We start from the raw sequence: 17,148 nt of genomic DNA, 5'->3' as shown, positions 1-17,148 counted from the left end.
TCTGGCATTGCTGTGGCTATGGATCAGGTTGCAGGTGTGGCTTGGATCCTGCATGGCTGTGGTGTAGGCCAGCAGCTATAGCTCTGATTGGACCCCTAGTCTGGAAACCTCCACATGCCACAGGTGTGGGCTTAAAAAGAACAACAACAACAACAAAAAAATCACTCTGGCTGCTGGGAGGAGACTGGACTCAGGGACAGAGAACAAGAGGGACTCCTGGCTGGGGGCTTGACTTGTTTGGTAACCATGGAGATGACAAGCTGGGATGGGATTCAGGATTCCAGAGGGACAGCTGCCAGAATCCTAGAATAAAGGCAGTAAGTCCCGTGTCTGTAAACACTCACTGACTGTCCCTGTGTGACTAGCCATGTACACACTCACACAGACACAGACACACACACACAAACACACACACCACACACACATCAATGGCCCACACTGCAGAGCCAAAACACCCAAGTTCAAATTCCAACTTATCCACTTGCTAGTGGTAAAATTTGGTAGGTCACTGAACCTCGATGTACCCAGATTCCTCATCTGCAAAATGGGGGCAATAAAACCCTCTGCGGGTTGTGGTCAGGATGAAATGAGCTCCTGCAGGTAAAGCTTTTAGGGATAAGTGCCTGCCACATAGCATATTCTTTCCCATTGCTGCTGCACAAACTACCATACATTTAGTGGCTCAATTACAAAACGATGCAAATTTATTCTCCTACAATTCCAGAGGCCAGAAGGATGCAATCAGTTCCCCTGGGCTAAAGTCAAAGAGTCAGCAGGGCTGGTTCCTTCTGGAGGCTCCAGGGGAGGATCCGTTCCTTGGCTTTTCCAGCTCCCAGAGGCTACAGCGTTCTGTGGATCCTGGCCACGTCACCGGGACCTCTGTTCCCACCATCACGCCATCTTCTCCGTGACCTTCTTGCCTCCTTCTTGTAAGGACCCTCGTGATTATGTTTAGGGCTCAGCTGGATAATCCAGAATAATCTCCCCATCTCCAGATCCTTGACTCCATTACACCCGCAAGGCACCTTGTACCATATCAGGAAACGTTGCCAGGTTCTGGGGATTCAGATGCCACTAATTTGAGGGCCGTTATTCAACCCATCATGCATGGTCAGCAATAAATAAAGGTTAATTACTATTGTCATTAGCGTCGTGATTCCTCCCTCAGCAGCTCCAGGGTGTACCCCAGCCCCCTCCCAGGCTGTGTGGGAGAGAAAAGGATGTGCAGAGACCCCTATCTAAACCCCAGGAGCCCCGAACCCGAGCCTAAGCTGCCCGTGGGCCTCCATCGCCAGCTGGTCCCGGGAGGGGACGGGGGGCGGAAAGCAGATAAAGCAGGAATGTGATTGCAGGCCTCAAGGGGGGTCCGAGGGGCACCTGGAGCGCAGGCTAAGCCTTCTTGACGGCACAGTATTCCGTGGGCTCCTCGTGGCTCCTACTGGGATCGTGGGCCAGGAGGTCCCCCATGTTGCTGTAGGTCACCTCTTGATTCTCATTGTCCCCCAAAGACAGAGCTGCATAGGCGATGTCCTCCCTGGGGAAGGGAGCCTGCAAGGGACATGTCCTCCAGGTCAGAGAGGCTGGGCCCAGGGATGGAGGAGGCCTCGGAGGGGCCTGGGGAGACAGACCCTTCAGGGTTCGTGGAGTCTCCCCTCCCTCCACTCTGCCAGGCACCCAAATTTCCGGCCACATCCGAAGACCCGCTCCCCCAATTCCGTGCCTTGGCAGCATGTGAAATGGGCATGCAATTTGCATGGAATCCCAGGTCCCTCGGCCCATCTGGCTCTCCCCTGGCCCAACATGAGGACCGTGTCTGACCGGATTCTGAGTCTCCCAGGGCTGAGACCCAGCATGGAGGGACTTCCAAAGGCCAAAACCCGCAGGTGCTCTGCCGGCAAGGCTTTCGGTGGCTGCCCAGTGCCCACCTCCCCCATGGGCCAGAGAAAGCCCATCCCCAGAGGAGGGGCAATAGCAGGTCTGGTCAGAGCCCACAGCAGCCTCACCAGGAACGTACCATGGTAACATACTCCACATCCTTGGGGTGGCCCTGGGCAGAGGAGGAGGGCTGGGTGGAGGCCTTCCTCTGGGAAGAGCCAGAGTTGGGCTCCTGCAGGTTCAGGTTTGCGTAGCAGAGGTCACTCTCCAAGGGCTGAAGAACGTAGAAGCGAAAACTCGGGTTCCTCTTCCATGGACGGACATGTGGCTCTCAGCTCCCCCTCTCCCAGCTTCCTCTGCCACCCCTGCTTCCTCTCGGTCTCCCACGCCTGCCCCCCTCCCCACCCCACTCCCTTCTGGCTGACCCCAGCATCCTCCCAGCGCCACCCCGCTGGGCCATGAGAATCTGGACACGGGGGCACAAGTTGTGTCTGATACTTTTGGACCTCGGTGCTCCCGGGCCACAGAAAATGAGGAAGCGGGGGAGAGGTGTCTGGTGTCTCGGCCCTGACCTCGGGGACTCTCTTACCTGCTCTGGGGATGTTGCAGCCCCTAAAAGACAAAATTGAGCCAGTTAAAAAGGCCATCCAGAGACTCACAGGCATCCCCAGGCCTGGGGAAGAAAAGGGGTGATTTGGGCTCAGGCTCAGTGAGGAGACCTGGTAATGCCATCATTTCTCCACCTAATTCACCATTCAGGGGTCAAGGCCGAGTCACACTTACCTTCCCCAGCTACCCGGATGTCGAAGCCCCCTCCCACCCCCCCCCACCCCCAATCCCAAGGCCCTTGATTTATGTCTCTCTCATCACCCTTGGCCCACTGAATTCTAACCAGTTTTGGGGGAGGGCGTGAGCACCTGGGGGGCCAAGGCTGCTTCTCCCATGCCACCCTGGTGCTGGCTGTGCCAGGCACACAAGGGCTCCATCAGCACAAGCTGTCCGTGGAGACAGGGTTGCTCCAAGCTGCACTTGCCATGGAGCATTCGAGCTGCACCAGCACCGGACGGTCCAGCTCTCAGCTGTTCTCTGGTTTCTATTTCTTTCCGTCCCGGCCCCTCCCCTGGCCACCCTCATGCCCCCTGCTTTGGAGACAATGAAGACACAAGATCTCCTCCCCCCTGGTTTTAGACCCTGGGAGGGACAGAAGGTACTTAGACCGTAGGTCACAGACAATACATTTTGGAGAAAATATGATGAACAAGAGTCAGGCCTCCTCTTTCCAGGGTTAAAGGGGCCCCAGGAGAGCCCAGGGCCCTGTGGGTTCTGGGAAGCGGAGGAGGTGCAATTACTGTGAGAATGTGGAAGTGGGGCCAGACAGGAAAAGGGTTTGGCTGAGCCCAGACCTCGTGATTGACAAGCACAGGCTCACCAGCAGAGGCCCTTCCCTAAAGGGCGAATTTACACAGAACAAGTAGGTCAGCCTGAGAAAGGCCTGGGGCAGAGGAGGAGCAAAAGGAGGAGTCGCCCCCAACCTTTTCGATGAAACCCAGGGGACCACGACATGTGTGTACACGCATACGTGTGCATTCATGTGTGAGCTATATTGTGCGTGCACACATGTGCATGCATGTACACATGTGTGTTCGTACATATATGTGTACATTCGTCATGTGTGTATACATGTGTGTGTGTATATTTCTCCCGGCCTCCATGTCAACTCAGTACCTCCTTGGCAACCACACGAATTTCACTAAAGCATCTGGGTGACCTAGGAGGGCTGCTGGTCTAAGGCCATTGCCACCTGCACCACCAAGAGCCAAACCAGGAAACAGACAGGGAGGAGAATCAGAGGGGTGCAAAGAGCATGGGGTGGGGGGGTGCCAGGGTGTGTGCAAGGCAGATCTGATGCCAAAACCTCCTGGGCTCACTGCCAAGCTCCAGCTTCTCAGAGCTGCCCGCTGCCAGGGCCTTTGGGACAGCACCCCTTCCAGAGTGTGTGAGTGATCCCTTGGTCAGATAGCTCTCACATGACCTCGGTGGCCATTGGCCTCACACACACACGTCCACCCAGCCCAGCCCCAGCCCGGTGACAGCCAGGTCCCCTCACCTTTCTTCTGTTGCTTCACCATCCTCCAAACCACGACGGAGGCCACCACCAAGAGAAGCAGCAACACAGCAAAAATGAGGGGAAGAAGGGTGCTGAGATTCCTGAAGATGCTGCTGGAAATGACAAAGGTTGTTCCATGCCCCCGGCTCACCTGCCTCTAGCCTCATGCCACCCACCAGGAAGCAGGGATGACCACACACCTTTAGGCCTTTTGACTTACAGGCCTGTGGTTCCCGGCCTGCATACCCCCACTCGTGGGTGCCCTCAAAGATAGTGTTAAAAAAAAAAGGAGCAGAGGGCTCCACAAGGTCGGTTCCATAGTGGATCTAGAGGCCAAACAGAAAGGGCAACAGGTTCCCCAAAATCTCCCTGCTGCTGCTGCTTTTTTTTTTGTTTTTGCTTTTTGGGGCTGTACCCGTGGCATATGGAGGTTCCAAGGCTAGGGGTCTAATTGGAGCTGTATGTGCCGACCTACGCCACAGCCACAGCAATGCAGGATCTGACCACATCTGCGACCTACACCACAGCTCATAGCAATGCCAGATCCTTTACCCACTGAGCAAGGCCAGGGATTGAACCCGCGACCTCATGGTTGCTAGTCGGATTCGTTTCCGCTGCACCACGACGGGAACTCCGACGTCTCCCCGCTTCTACACTTGCCCCTCTGCACTGGTTGAACAGTGTCCCTCACCCAGTAACTCATGTTCACTCGGAACCTGAGAGGGTGACCCATTTGGAAATAAGATGTAGTCAAGTTAAGATGAGGTCATACTGGATTACAATGGCCTCTAATCCAATGACTGGTGACCTTATAAACAGGAAATTGGCGACACAGGCACACACAGGGAGAGGCCAGATGATGACAGAGGAAAGACTGGAGTGATGCTGCCACAAGCCAAAGAATGCCTGGCTTATCAGCAACCACCAGAAGCTAAGAGACAGGCCTGGGATGGAGGCCACTTTTGAGCCCTAAGAAGGAGCCAAACCCACCAGCATCTTGATTTCATTCCTGGCCTCCTGAGCTGTGAGAGTGCATGAGAGGAGGCCCCGCATTCCTGACCCTGAGGGGCGGGAGACAAGCTCTGGCCCGGTCCTGGGACTACAAAGGGTCCCCCTGTTGGAGGAGTGGGCCAAGGGGAGCAGTAACCTCGGATCTGGCTTACCTGCCATTGGAACCGTGGCTGGTCATATTCAGGGAGTCAACTCCTGAGGTGACAGGTGCTGTGAACGTGTTAATAGCGGAAGTGGTGGTCGGCACTGTCGCGGGTGCTTAGCATAACAGACAGATTACACACTACTCTGCCTGCTCACCTGCCCCCAGCCCTGCACGTGGCTCTGAACCTGGGGTGAAGGGCGGGGACCACGGTCCCCTGAGGCGTCTAGAGCAGGGCATGGAAAGGGGCCTACAGCCTGGACGGCTCATATCTCCCTGGCCGCCAGGACGCTCAGAGCCTCGGGGGTGGGGTGGGGGCTGGCACAGGGCCAGGGAGGATGTCAGAGGGGCCCAGGGTCGCCTCAGGACGAGGGCAGCTGGTGCTCAGTTGAACTTCGAACATTCCAGCTGCTCATGAGGGGACCTCCGCCAGTGCCTCCCCCATCTTATTTATCCACAGGGACAGGAGCAGAATGGGGGCGTCCAGGTGGCAGACACACCCCAGGATCTGTCCCTTCAAAGGTCAGGACCAGCCCTGAACAAAATCATAAGCTTCAGGAAGAGCCTTTGCTTGGGGCAAGTTATTAAGCTTCTACAGTCGGGAAGGTCACGTCTCAGGAGCCGTGTCAGGATGGACGAGACGATGGACGGGCTGCGCTTTGCAGTCTAACCTGCCTCCCAGGCTCCAGGCGTGGTGGGTGCTCCCTTGACTGGGTGCCCGCCCCCCTTGCCACAGGTGCCCTGTGAGCTGCTGCCCCCTGTCCGAGGATCAGCGGGGGCAGAGCCCAACAGATAAACTCATTCAAACCAAGGCACTGAGACCTCGGAGCTGACACGCCCAGGAGTGTTTGCCTTCTAGAAGGAAGCATTAGGAAGGAAAAACTCATTAACCCCAGATGCGTCAAAGGCTCGTGATGGGATTTCAGGGAGCAGAGGCCTTTCCAGACCCCAGGAATTAGCCACGGCACCACGACTCTGCCGGCCCGGTATCTCCCCTGAGATGGGCTCTGGAACAGGAGCCGTGAGGTCCCCGCCCCGAACCACAGAAAGAGCTGGGACACCGGGCACCAGGGGTGCCGGGGGGTCATTCCCGGGAAGTGGGGTCTCCGGGTCCCAAGGAAGAGGCTCCCTTTGGCCTGAGCCTGGGACCGTCCCCTTCCTTCATCTCTTTGAGCCAAAGACTCAGGCACTGACTGTGCAGAGGGGAAGCTCACGCGCCGGGAAAGGCTCCATCCCGCCCTGGGGAGGCCCCGGGAGCCGCGAGAGCATCTAGGGAAGCCTGTCCCTCCCAATCCCAGGGGTCAGCGGGGTGTCTAGGGGACCTCAGGACTCATACACCCTCTGGGACAGTTCCCTCTGAGGGACAGCGAGGTCCCTGGAGAGGGACCTCGGGGACCAGGACAGAGCAGGCCCTGAGAGACACATCCACACACACACATGCTCTTACCTGGGTCAACAGTCACCCTAACTTGGGCCCCGTGGTCATATCCGACTTTCTCAATCCCACACCAGTAAACGCCTGCATCGTCCAGCCTGAGCTGCTCTGTGGTCACGGTGAATGTGCGGTTTTCCCGATTGTCCCTGATGGACACACGGTCCGTCTTCACCTCCGGCTCTGATGCAGTGGTTTGAACAAGGATCTTGCAGCTGCCCCAGTCGGCTCCTCGGCACCACCACTTCCCGTGGGACTCCCACCCAGGAGTGTATCGACACTGCACAGCCAGGGAGCCCCGCTCCTGGCCCCTCACTGCTTTCGGACCTGTGACAGGAGAGGAGCCTGGAAAACACACACCCACGTGCCTGTCACCTCCCACCGTGAGGGCAGGGCCACAGCCCCCTGCAGGGCAGAGAGCTCCAGGAACCCCGAGGGGCTCCCGAGGTGAGTAACAGCCAAGGAAGGAAAAGTCTTCCACCAGAGAGACCTTTTGTCCTTCAAAATCTATTGGGTCAAAGCCACCAGGAAAATTCCATAAAAGGCACGGCTGCAGATCTCAAAAAAAAAAAAAAAATGTTGACAGAGCCATAGTAACTTCCTGCCATTCACCCCCTCCCTCTGTCTATGGCCAGGAAATCTTTCTATTCCCAGCCATGTCCCCTGTGTTATGCTGGGCCTATGGGCAGGAAAGACCAGAAGACCCATTTCCACAGGAAATGACTTGGCACTGATGACCTCAGGAGATGCCTCTGAAGCAGCCCCATCCCCGAGCTCTGGAGAGGCTGTTGGCCAAGGTTCTGATTGTTTCCAGTGGCTCTACAGTAACCACCCTAGCAGGACCGCCTTTGAGCTTGACCAAAACAGTGAGGCCAACTGTCTCCCTGGGCTACACTCCATGTCACCCAGATCCCATCTTCTTCCCATTGAATTGCTTTTGTCCCTTTGTCAAAAAGCAAATAAGGGAGTTTCTGCTGTGGCTTAGCAGGTTAAGAACCCGACAAGTATCCATGAGGATGCAGGTTTGATCCCTGGCCTCACTCAGTGGGTTAAGGATCCAGTGTTGCCTCCAGATGCAGCATAGGTCACAGATGTGGCTCGCATCTGGCATTGCTGTGGCTGTGGTGTAGGCCAGTAGCTGTAGCTTCGATTCGACCCCTAGCCCGGGAATTTCCATATGTCACAGGTGCAGCCCTAAAAAAAAAAAAAAAGCAAAGAAAACTTTAAGGAGTTCCCTGGTTGCCTAGTGGTTAAGGACTCGGCATTGTCATTGCTGTGGCTCAGGTTGGATCCCTGGCCCAGGAACTTATGCATGCCATAGGCTTGGCCAAATCAAAAATAAAGATAGAGAAATATATCAGAGTTCCCAAGGTGGCACAGCAGAAACGAATCTGCCTAGGAACCATGAGGTTGCGGGTTCGATCCCTGGCCTTGCTCAGTGGGTTAAGGATCTGGCGTTGCAGTAACATGATTTTGGAAATTCTGACCAATGTAGTGAGACATGGAAAAGTATAAAATATATAATTATTTGGGGGAAATAACATTTACAGAAAATTTTTAAATCTTAAAATTATTTTAATTTATAATGGAATTCAAAAGAATGGCTAAATACACAATAAATATACTAAAATCAATGGCTTTCCTATAAACCAGTAATAAGTAGTTGGAAAAGAAAGTGGAAAAGTTCTCATTTACAATAGTTATAAAGATGTATAAAATACCTAGGAACAACCTTGACAAAAAACAATCAGGAATTGCAGAACAAAAATGCACACAAACCCAGTGAAATCTTATTGACAGACGTAAAGATTTCAAATACAAAAGAAGAGCTAAACTATGACCCTGAAATGAAAATGTTATATATTGTAAAATTTTTTTTTTTAATGGCTTTACCCACGGTATATGGAGGTTCCCAGGCTAGGGGTCCAATTAGAGCTACAGCTTCTGGCCTACACCACAGCCACAGCAATTCAGGATCCGAGCCGCATCTTTGACGTACACCACAGCTCACAGCAACTCCGGATCCTTAACTCACTGAGCAAGGCCAGGCATAGAATCTGAGTCCTCGTGGCTACTAGTTAGGTTCGTTACCACTGAGCCGCAAGGGGGGAACTCCCAAAATTTTTCTTTCTTCCCAAATAAAGTGTTAAATCAGAGCTGCAGCTGCTGGCCTACACCACAGCCACAACAACTCAGGATCTGTGCCACATCTGCAACCTATGCCGCAGCTTACAGCTTGTGGCAACGCCAGATCCTTAACCTGCTGAGTGAGGCCAGGGATTGAACCTGCATCTTCACAGAGACTGTGTCGGGTAATTACCCCGCTGAGCCACAATAGGAACTCCCAGACTTTTTAATATCTTAAAGATGAGCAGTGAGCATGAACTTGCCTGTCAGATAGTAAAGTACATGCCACATAATAAAGAAACCAGCTTGGAAATCTCACAAGACCAAATAAACATATCAACAGAATGCAGTTAATAGCCTAAAAAAAGACCTTGTCTATTTAAGAATTTCATATATGCCATAGAGTATTAATAAGAAGAGCAGGGGGAGTTTCCATTGGGGCTCAGCAGATTACAAACCTGACTTGTATCCATGAGGATGTGGATTTGATCCCTGGCCTCTCTCAGGGGGCTAAGGATCCAGCATTGCTATGAGCTGTGGTGTAGGCTACAGACGTGCCTCAGATCTAGTGTTGCTGTGGCTGTGGGGTAGGCCGGCAGTGCCAGCTCCAATTCAACCCCTAGCCTGGGAATTTCCATATGCCGTGGGTGTGGCCTTAAAAAATTTTTTTTTAATTAAAAAAAGAGAGAGAGAGAAGCAGGGAAGGGATGGGTTAGGAGATGACCCTATCTGGTCACCTCTTGGCTGCTCCATTTAAATTCGGAGAGATTGGGCTTATCAGACACAACTTAGAATAGATTTACAAAGAGATCCTGCTGAATAGCATTGAGAACTTTGTCTAGATACTCATGTTGCAACAGAAGAAAGGCTGGGGGAAAAATGTAATTGTAATGTATACATGTAAGGATAACCTGACCCCCTTGCTCTACAGTGGGAAAATTAAAAAAATTAAAAAATAAAATAAAAAATAAATAAATAAATAAATAATTTCGGAGAGATTAAAGAGGTCAGCATAGAATAGCAAAGCATGTTCTAAATTGTAAGAAAAGAGAACTGGATCTTTATAAAATTCTGGATGGCAGGTAGAACTTTCTAAACAAAATTAATGGGCAACATCACACAAGAAAAAGTCATATAGGCAAATACCTGCAAAGAGGTCTCTACAAAATACAGCATGTGGACATACCAGTAAACAAACAGACAAACATAAAACAAAACACTGAAAGGCAAAGAACAGACTGAGACAAATATTTCAAACAAATAAGACAGGAAAGGATTAAGAGTGTTTCTCTTGCTTCATAGCGTTCCTCTTGATTAAGGATTAATATTATACAAGAAAAACCTTGGAGTTCCCGTCATGGTTCAGGGGTTAACGAGTCCGACTGGGAACCATGAGGTTGCGGGTTCGGTCCCCGGCCTTGCTCAGTGGGTTGGGGATCCGGTGCTGCCGTGAGCTGTGGTGTGGGTGGCAGACTTGGCTCAGCTCCCACATTGCTGTGGCTCTGGCATAGCCGGCGGCTATGGCTCCAATTTGACCCCTAGCCTGGGAACCTCCATGTGCTGGGAGAGCGGCCCAAGAAATGGCAAAAAGTCAAAAAAAAAAAAAAGTAAGAAAAACCTCAAGATCCCATTTGGAAAATGGATGAGAAATAAGAAGAGGCAAGTCACAAGAAGAAATTCAGTGGACAATAAAATTCAAATGTTTAAATAATCTAGGAAATAAGACATGTGGATGACAATGTCATTTTTTACATATCAAACCAACTAAGTTTCGATGACTTCCGTTTCGCTGGTGGGGATCACAGGTACCAGGGACCCCAAGATGATGCTGTAAGGAATATAGCAGTTCAACCCCACAGAAAGCAGTAGGGCCTTTGTAAGTATCACACATAGCCACGCCCTCTCCCCAGTAGTGACACCTCTAGGATTTGGTCCCCAGGAGCTACAATGGGAAGGCCTCCATGTAAACCTGTAAGTGTGTGGTCATTTGTGTGCAGCCCTATGCGTCTAACATAGATGGCTCTTCCAGCTTTAGTTGCTTTGTCTCAACTGAGCATTTAGTATTGGGTCTGATCTTTGAGCCATGTGTTTCACTCTCTTCTTTTTTTTTTTTGGCTTTTTTAACACCCAAGGCTTAAGGAAGTTCCCAGGCTAGGGGTTGAATCAGGGCTACAGCAGCTGGCCACAGCCACTCGAGCTCCAAGCCACATCTGCGACCTACACCACAGCTCGTAATAATGCTGGATCCTTAACCAACTGAGTGAGGCCATGGATCCTACTTGGGTTCGTTACTCCTGAGCCATGATGGGAACTCCTGTCCCACCCACTTCCTAGACCTCTGTCCAGGTGGTCACTCGCCATCAACCTTGGCAGAGCACTTGTTCTGCAGTCACAATCCACCCCACCCCACCCCCGCCCGGCCCCCGCCGGCCCAGAGGCCGCCCTGAGCTCCAGGGAGCACCATCCTCCCCAGGCAGGGTTATTCAGCCTAGATGATCAGACTAACCCTCGATCAGATGGACGCTGGGCCCTGGGGGAGGTGATCACTCACAGTCAATGTGTGACCATTGGGACTAGACCCCGCCTCCAGCACTGCCGGGGACATCAGCTTGTCTCTGCTCTGGGGTGACACAGCTGGGCTCTTGTCCACCTCTGCCAGCACTTACAGTGAGGCTTAAGTTGGACAGGGCATCTTATTTTTCTCTGAAAAAAATAAGGTCATTAAAAATCTCTTTTCTGGGAGTTCCCGTCGTGGCGCAGTGGTTAACGAATCCGACTAGGAACCATGAGGTTGCAGGTTCGGTCCCTGCCCTTGCTCAGTGGGTTAACCATCTGGCGTTGCCGTGAGCTGTGGTGTAGGTTGCAGACGAGGCTCGGCTCCCGCGTTGCTGTGGCTCTGGCGTAGGCCGGTGGCTACAGCTCCGATTCGACCCCTAGCCTGGGAACCTCCATATGCCGTGGGAGCGGTCGAAAGAAATAGCAAAAAAAGACAAAAAAAACTCTTTTCTGGAGTTCCCATCATGGTGCAGCAGAAATGAATCTGACTTAGGAAGCATGAGGTTGTAGGCTCGATCCCTGGCCTTGCTCAGTGGGTTAGGGATCTGGTGTTGCCATGAGCTGTGGTGTAGGTGGCAGACGCAGCTCAGAGCCCGAGTTGCTGTGGCTGTCGTAAGCCCGCAGCTGTAGCTCTGATTGGACCCCTAGCCTGGGACCCTCCATATGCTGTGGGTGTGGACCTCAAAAACAAAAAAAGAATCTCTTTTCTCTCAGAAAATGAAGCTATTAAGCCCCATGGGAACTTTCTGGTTGATTTTTTTTTTTCTTGTGTACTTTTAAAACAATGAACTCTTTAGAAGAGGGAAGCAGTGCCTGGTAAGTGTGTTACTTGCCATCAGAAGTTAAGGGGGAGCCTGGCGACAGGTGGGCCAGAGATTCACACTGGGGACTGAGTTCCTATTAGCACATATACGTGCCTCTTCCACTTCCGACAAATGTTCCTGGTCTGCCTCAATCATTCTCAAACCATATACACACAGTCATACACACACACACACACACACACACACACACACACACCAGCACTACTGTCACATCTGCTCACCCTCAAGTTCCCCAATTCCCTGACATCGGGGAAAACAAAGCAGCCCTTTATGTGTCTTCTCTGCTCTGTCATTCTGTCCCCTAACTTCTCACCCCAAAGCCACCTTCTCCGTTTCCACACCTGAACTCAAGGCTGAGTGTCCCTGAGCCACCCACGAACCACGTGTCTCTCTCCTCCCTTAAGACCTTTTCCAGAGTTCCCGTTGTGGCACAGCGGAAACGAATCTGACTACTATCCAGGAGGACACAGGTTCGATCCCTGGCCTTGCTCAGTGGATCAGGGATCTGGCGTTGCCCTGAGCTGTGGTGTAGGTCGCAGACACAGCTTGGATCGGACGCTGCTGTGGCTGTGGCTATGGTGTAGGCCGGCAGCTGTAGTTCGGATTCGACCCCTAGCCTGGGAACTTCCACATGCTGTGGGTGTGGCCCTAAAAAGACAAAAAGAAAAAGAGCTTTGCCTCAAAGAGATGCTAGCAGCCTCCCAGTCGGCCCCACCAGGCCACTGTGAAGCAAAATCAGGAAGCTGCCTTCTTCTGTTCTTCAAATGTACCAAGGCCAAGCTCATTTCCACATCTCAGCCCTGCTGTTTCCTGTGCCTGAAAAGCCATCCCCATCTCATGGGTCTGCTCCTTGAGGAGCTTCCAGGAGCTCAGACGGCTCCTTCCCAGGGGACTCCTTCTTAGCCCACCCTATGGAAAACATTCCAACAGCCCCCCCAAGTCACACGGTGCCTGGGTGGCTAGTTCAGCTGTGTGCACAGCATGCGTCATTGCCTGGAAGTATCATTTTCATTTTTTCTATGATGGATGGAGTGAAGGGTCAAATTGGACCACGTGAAAGAGTCACAGGTCACAAGGGCTGTCCAGTCGCCCTGCCTTCCAGAACCTCAGACCCCAACGCGACCACAGAATGGCAAACGCTGCCCAGAAACTTTTCTCAGGGGACCTCAGCTGCTCCCAATTCTTCTCTCTGCTCCTACTTCTTGTCTTATTGAGATACATTCCATATAGTGTCCAATCCACCCTTTTAAAGTCTGTATAATTCAGCAGTTTTGTAGACAGTCACAAAGCCTTGCAGACATCACGACTAATTCCAGAATATTGTCATCCCCCCCAAAAGGAAACCCCGTCCTCCCGAGCAGTCCCTGCCCTGGCTGGTGACCACTCCATCTATTTTCTGTCCCTATAAACGTACATGTTCTAGACATTTCACACGAGAGGAATCATACAGAGCACGATTCCTTTTGTGCCCGGATTCTTTCACTGAACTTACTATTTTCCAGATTCGCCCAGGGTGTAGCCTGGGTGAGTATTTCATCCTTTTCATGCCTGAATAATACTCCGCGGTAGGAGTATATACCCTTTATTATCCTTCTATCACTGATGTACATTTAAACCATTTCCATTTGGGGGCGACTATGGATTCGGTTGTCATGAACATTTGCATACATGCTTTTCACCTGGACACTTGTCTTCTGTTCTCCTGGCTTCATCCCTAGGAGTGGAACTGCTGGGTCCGGAGGTAACCAACTGTTCAGTATTTTCAAGAAAGTCAAATTGCTTTCCAAACCTGCTGCATCTTTTTACATTCTCGTGAGCAATGTCCTCTCCAGGTCATATTAATTGAGAGTTTCAATGATTGAGTGCAATGAGAACATAAGGAGCAAGATTTGGTCTGGGCAGGGAGCGGTTACCACCACCATTTTCGAGGCATCCACTCATTCAGCTAATACTTACTCTTTGTCTTCTCTGCACCTACTTTGGTTGGGGACATAAAAACCCTGGCCCCCGTCCTCCTGAAGCTTACATTCTATGTAGGTGGGGGTAAGGAAAGGACAAACCATAGGGGAAAATAATGCAAGAGCATTGCATTTAATTAGGGTCATCAGTAAAGGTCTCAGTGAGAAGCAAAGACTAGACGGGTGTGAGGACTGGAGCCTGTGGCTGTCTGAAGAGGCGCTCTCTGGGCAGGTTGAACCGCAAGTGCAAAGGCCCTGAGGGAGGAGTGTGCCTAGTTCGTTCAAAGAACAGTGTGGCTGGAGTGGGCTGAGCCGGGAGAGCAGAGGAGAACAGGAGACCAAGGAGATGGTGTGGTGGGGGACCCGGACGGTGCCACCTTGCAGCCTCTGTAAGGACTCTGGATTTTCACTCTGAGTCAAATGGAAAGTCATTGGAGGGTTGGGACAGAGAAGAGACCGAATCTGGCTTACATTTTCAAGGGATCATCATGGGATCAGAGAGAAGAGATGGATGCTCCCAGGTTTTGCCCGAGCACTTGAAAAGATGGCGTCGCCAGACACAAAGATGGAAGAGAAGGAGTTCTCTTGTGGTGCACTGGGTTAAAGATCCAGAGTTGTCACTGCAGCGCCTGGGCTCGCTGCTGCGGAGTGGGTTTGATCCCCAGCCCAGGAACTTCCGCATGCCGCGGGTATGGCCAAAAATAAATACATACATAAAAACATAAATAAAGCGTACGTTCATGGTTTACAAAAGATGAGAGAGGCGTTCCCATTGTGGCACAGCGGAAACAGATCTGACTAGTATCCGTGAACATGCGGGTTTGATCCCTGGCTTTGCTCAGTGGGTTAAGGATCCGGCGTTGCTGTGAGCTGTGGTGTAGGTCACAGACGCGGCTCGGATATGGCATTGCTGCAGCTGTGGCATAGGCCAGCAGTTCCAGCTCTGATTTGACCCCTAGCCTGGAATCTTCCATATGTCTCTGGTGCAGCCCTAAAAAAAAAAAAAAAAAGGGGGAAAAAAAATTTTTAAAGATGGAAGAGAAAGGAATTCAAGGAGGGAGATGTGGTCAGATTACATTTGAAGTGTCAACATGTGAGCAAAGACGTGGAAAAACGTGGAACGGGCCTTTGGATAGAAGGGTCTTGAGTCCAGGGAGATGTCCAGCTACAAAATCGGGAGTCATCTGCTTAGAGATGGTACTTAAAGCCAAGAGCAGAGAAGAGATCAAGAAGGGAGTGAACCTGGATAGAGAAGGCGTCCGGACACGGAGCTCCAAGCACCCCCAACATTTCAAAAGAAAGAGGAAATCCCCTTGATAATCTAAAAAATCCTACTGCACAGCACAGAAAACTCTCTTCGATGTCCTACACAAAACCGTAATGGAAAAGAATATTTTTAGAGTATATATAAATATATATGTATGTACGTACAACTCAATCCCTTTGCTATACAGCAGAAATTAGCACAACATTGTGAGTCAACCATATTTCAATTAAAAATCTGGGCGGAAAAAAAAGAAAAAAGAACATCCTCCTGGCTTTTTATCAAAACGGCATCCATCAACTTCAAGCTGCCTTGAGCCTCCATCTCTGCTCACACTCAGCCCCCCTTCCCTCTTCATCCTACCAAGCAAACCTCCCTTTCCATTTTACTATTTCTTTCTAAACCCAAAGCCTAGAGTCGCCTCTCCCTCCCCATCTAGTTCCCTCCCTTCTGGGTCCCCTTCCACTCACCCTTCCCCCAGAGCCTTCCCTCGCTGGTAATGCTTTCTGGAAGGTGACCGTGCAGGAGCGAGTATTCACCAGCTCTCCTGAGCAACCAGGGCTCCTCTGTTTTTCCCTGACCAGCAGGGGCCATCAGGCTGTCCCTCTTGAGGGATCAGCCCCAGGATGGTCAGGAGTTAAGCCTGGTGCTGGGTTCATCAAGGGCACCATGCTCCATATTTCTGTTGGCCACTGTGAGCCCTGCATCCCTGCGTGAGGGGGCGAGGGAGTGAAATACTCGGGCTCATGCCTGGAGGGAACCACTTAGAAAAGCGGTTGGTTTTTCAGCAGGACGCCTTGCTGGCCTCTCTCCCTCTGCCAGCTACTTTCTCCCGCCGCATAGACTCTCCCTCTGGGCAGATTCAGGCTCCACTTACCTGACAGCTGGAAGAGGAGGGGGAGGAGCATCAGCAGGTGCATTTTCTCTGCTTGCGGGTCCTCCTCAGTGGAGCCTGTCAACAGGAACCAAGAGCAGCCTCCTTCATCTTCCAGCCCTTCTGTTTTCGCTCACTCTCACGCTGTACTTCCTCCTTCAGACCCTTCCCACTGATTAATCAAGCTAAAAGAGGAAGAAGTGGGATGGGTGAAACTTAAAGGCAGTTAGCAATGCAAGAAGTGATAGCGAATAAGCTTTTGAGAAACACCTCCCTGTCCGGAGCCACGACAGTTTCTCTAAAAGGAGAACTTCCTGGCCCCTTCATCATCTTGAAGTTTGTAGACCCACTGGGTCCAACTGGTTCTTATTCGAGCCTTCTCCCCTGGTGGGAAGACACAGGCAGGTGGAACTCAGCTCCAAGACTGATGGACACGATGCTCTAAACGTGGAATTTCAAGTCTCACCAAATTTTCGAGAGCCTGGAAGGTCAAGAGCTCCCCACTCTATTACAGGGGGCTTGGGCTGATTTCTGATGTGATCCTCTCCACAGGCCGCTATTTCTACTATTTTTTGAAAAAAAACATGACCACACCTGTGACAAATGGAAAGTCCTCAGCCAGAGACTGAATCCAAGCTGCACCTGCAGCAATGCCAAATCCTTTAACACACTGCGCGGGGCTGGGGATCGAACCCGCGCCTCTGCAGAGACCAGGGGGAGCTCCAGGGCCACTATTTCTTAAAAGGCCAGTACGAGAGCTTCATCCTGCCCCTGCCTTCAGGTAGGATCAGATCTGAAATGCTGAACCTTGTCACCCTGGACCGTGTCCTCACTGATTCAGAAAAGTTCCCAAGAAGATGGAACAGTTTTCATACAGCGGAAGCAGAAAGGGATGAGAACTCTTCACCCTGGAAAGGCAAAGGATAAAAGGGGAAAGTATGAGACTCTCTTACATCCTTTAGGAAATGACCAAGGCGG

At 51.6% G+C, this 17,148-nt stretch overlaps 2 protein-coding genes across 10 annotated transcripts in view; one reads left to right on the top strand and one right to left on the bottom strand.

The window, feature by feature from the left end:
* Positions 1-17,148, top strand: part of RAB37 (RAB37, member RAS oncogene family) — a 50,075-nt gene that overhangs the window by 17,021 nt on the left and 15,906 nt on the right. The gene's annotated exons all lie outside the window — the stretch shown is intronic.
* CD300LF (CD300 molecule like family member f) lies at positions 683-16,340 on the bottom strand. Of its 9 annotated transcripts, XM_047758611.1 has the most exons (8): positions 15,767-16,142; positions 6,583-6,912; positions 5,146-5,251; positions 3,983-4,095; positions 2,465-2,487; positions 2,015-2,149; positions 1,378-1,548; positions 683-1,056 (listed from the first exon to the last, which is right to left on the bottom strand). In XM_047758611.1, exons 1-7 carry the CDS (start codon positions 15,888-15,890, stop codon positions 1,390-1,392), a joined length of 990 nt encoding a protein of 329 aa, XP_047614567.1. In that variant the 5' UTR covers positions 15,891-16,142; the 3' UTR covers positions 683-1,056; positions 1,378-1,389. The 9 variants fall into 9 exon arrangements, with proteins under 9 accessions (XP_047614567.1, XP_047614571.1, XP_047614572.1 ...); XM_047758615.1 differs by lacking the exon at positions 15,767-16,142 and adding an exon at positions 16,174-16,340 and having other exon boundaries at positions 683-1,548; XM_047758616.1 differs by lacking the exon at positions 15,767-16,142 and adding an exon at positions 16,174-16,340 and having other exon boundaries at positions 683-1,548; positions 3,983-4,092.

This window comes from Phacochoerus africanus, chromosome 14 (genome assembly GCF_016906955.1).
Source record: "Phacochoerus africanus isolate WHEZ1 chromosome 14, ROS_Pafr_v1, whole genome shotgun sequence".
NCBI lineage: Eukaryota > Metazoa > Chordata > Mammalia > Artiodactyla > Suidae > Phacochoerus > Phacochoerus africanus.
This window is presented reverse-complemented; position numbering and strand designations above follow the sequence as displayed.

Bases quoted from the DNA above. Each gene is read 5' to 3' on its own strand.
- CD300LF (XM_047758611.1), bottom strand. From the start codon at position 15,890: ATGGCCCCTGCTGGTCAGGGAAAAACAGAGGAGCCCTGGTTGCTCAGG. The intron at 4,096-5,145 runs GTAAGCCAGATC...TGTCATTTCCAG, and splicing joins AGCCACGGTTCCAATGGCAG to CAGCATCTTCAGGAATCTCA. The intron at 2,150-2,464 runs GTAAGAGAGTCC...TACGTTCTTCAG, and splicing joins CTGCAACATCCCCAGAGCAG to CCCTTGGAGAGTGACCTCTG.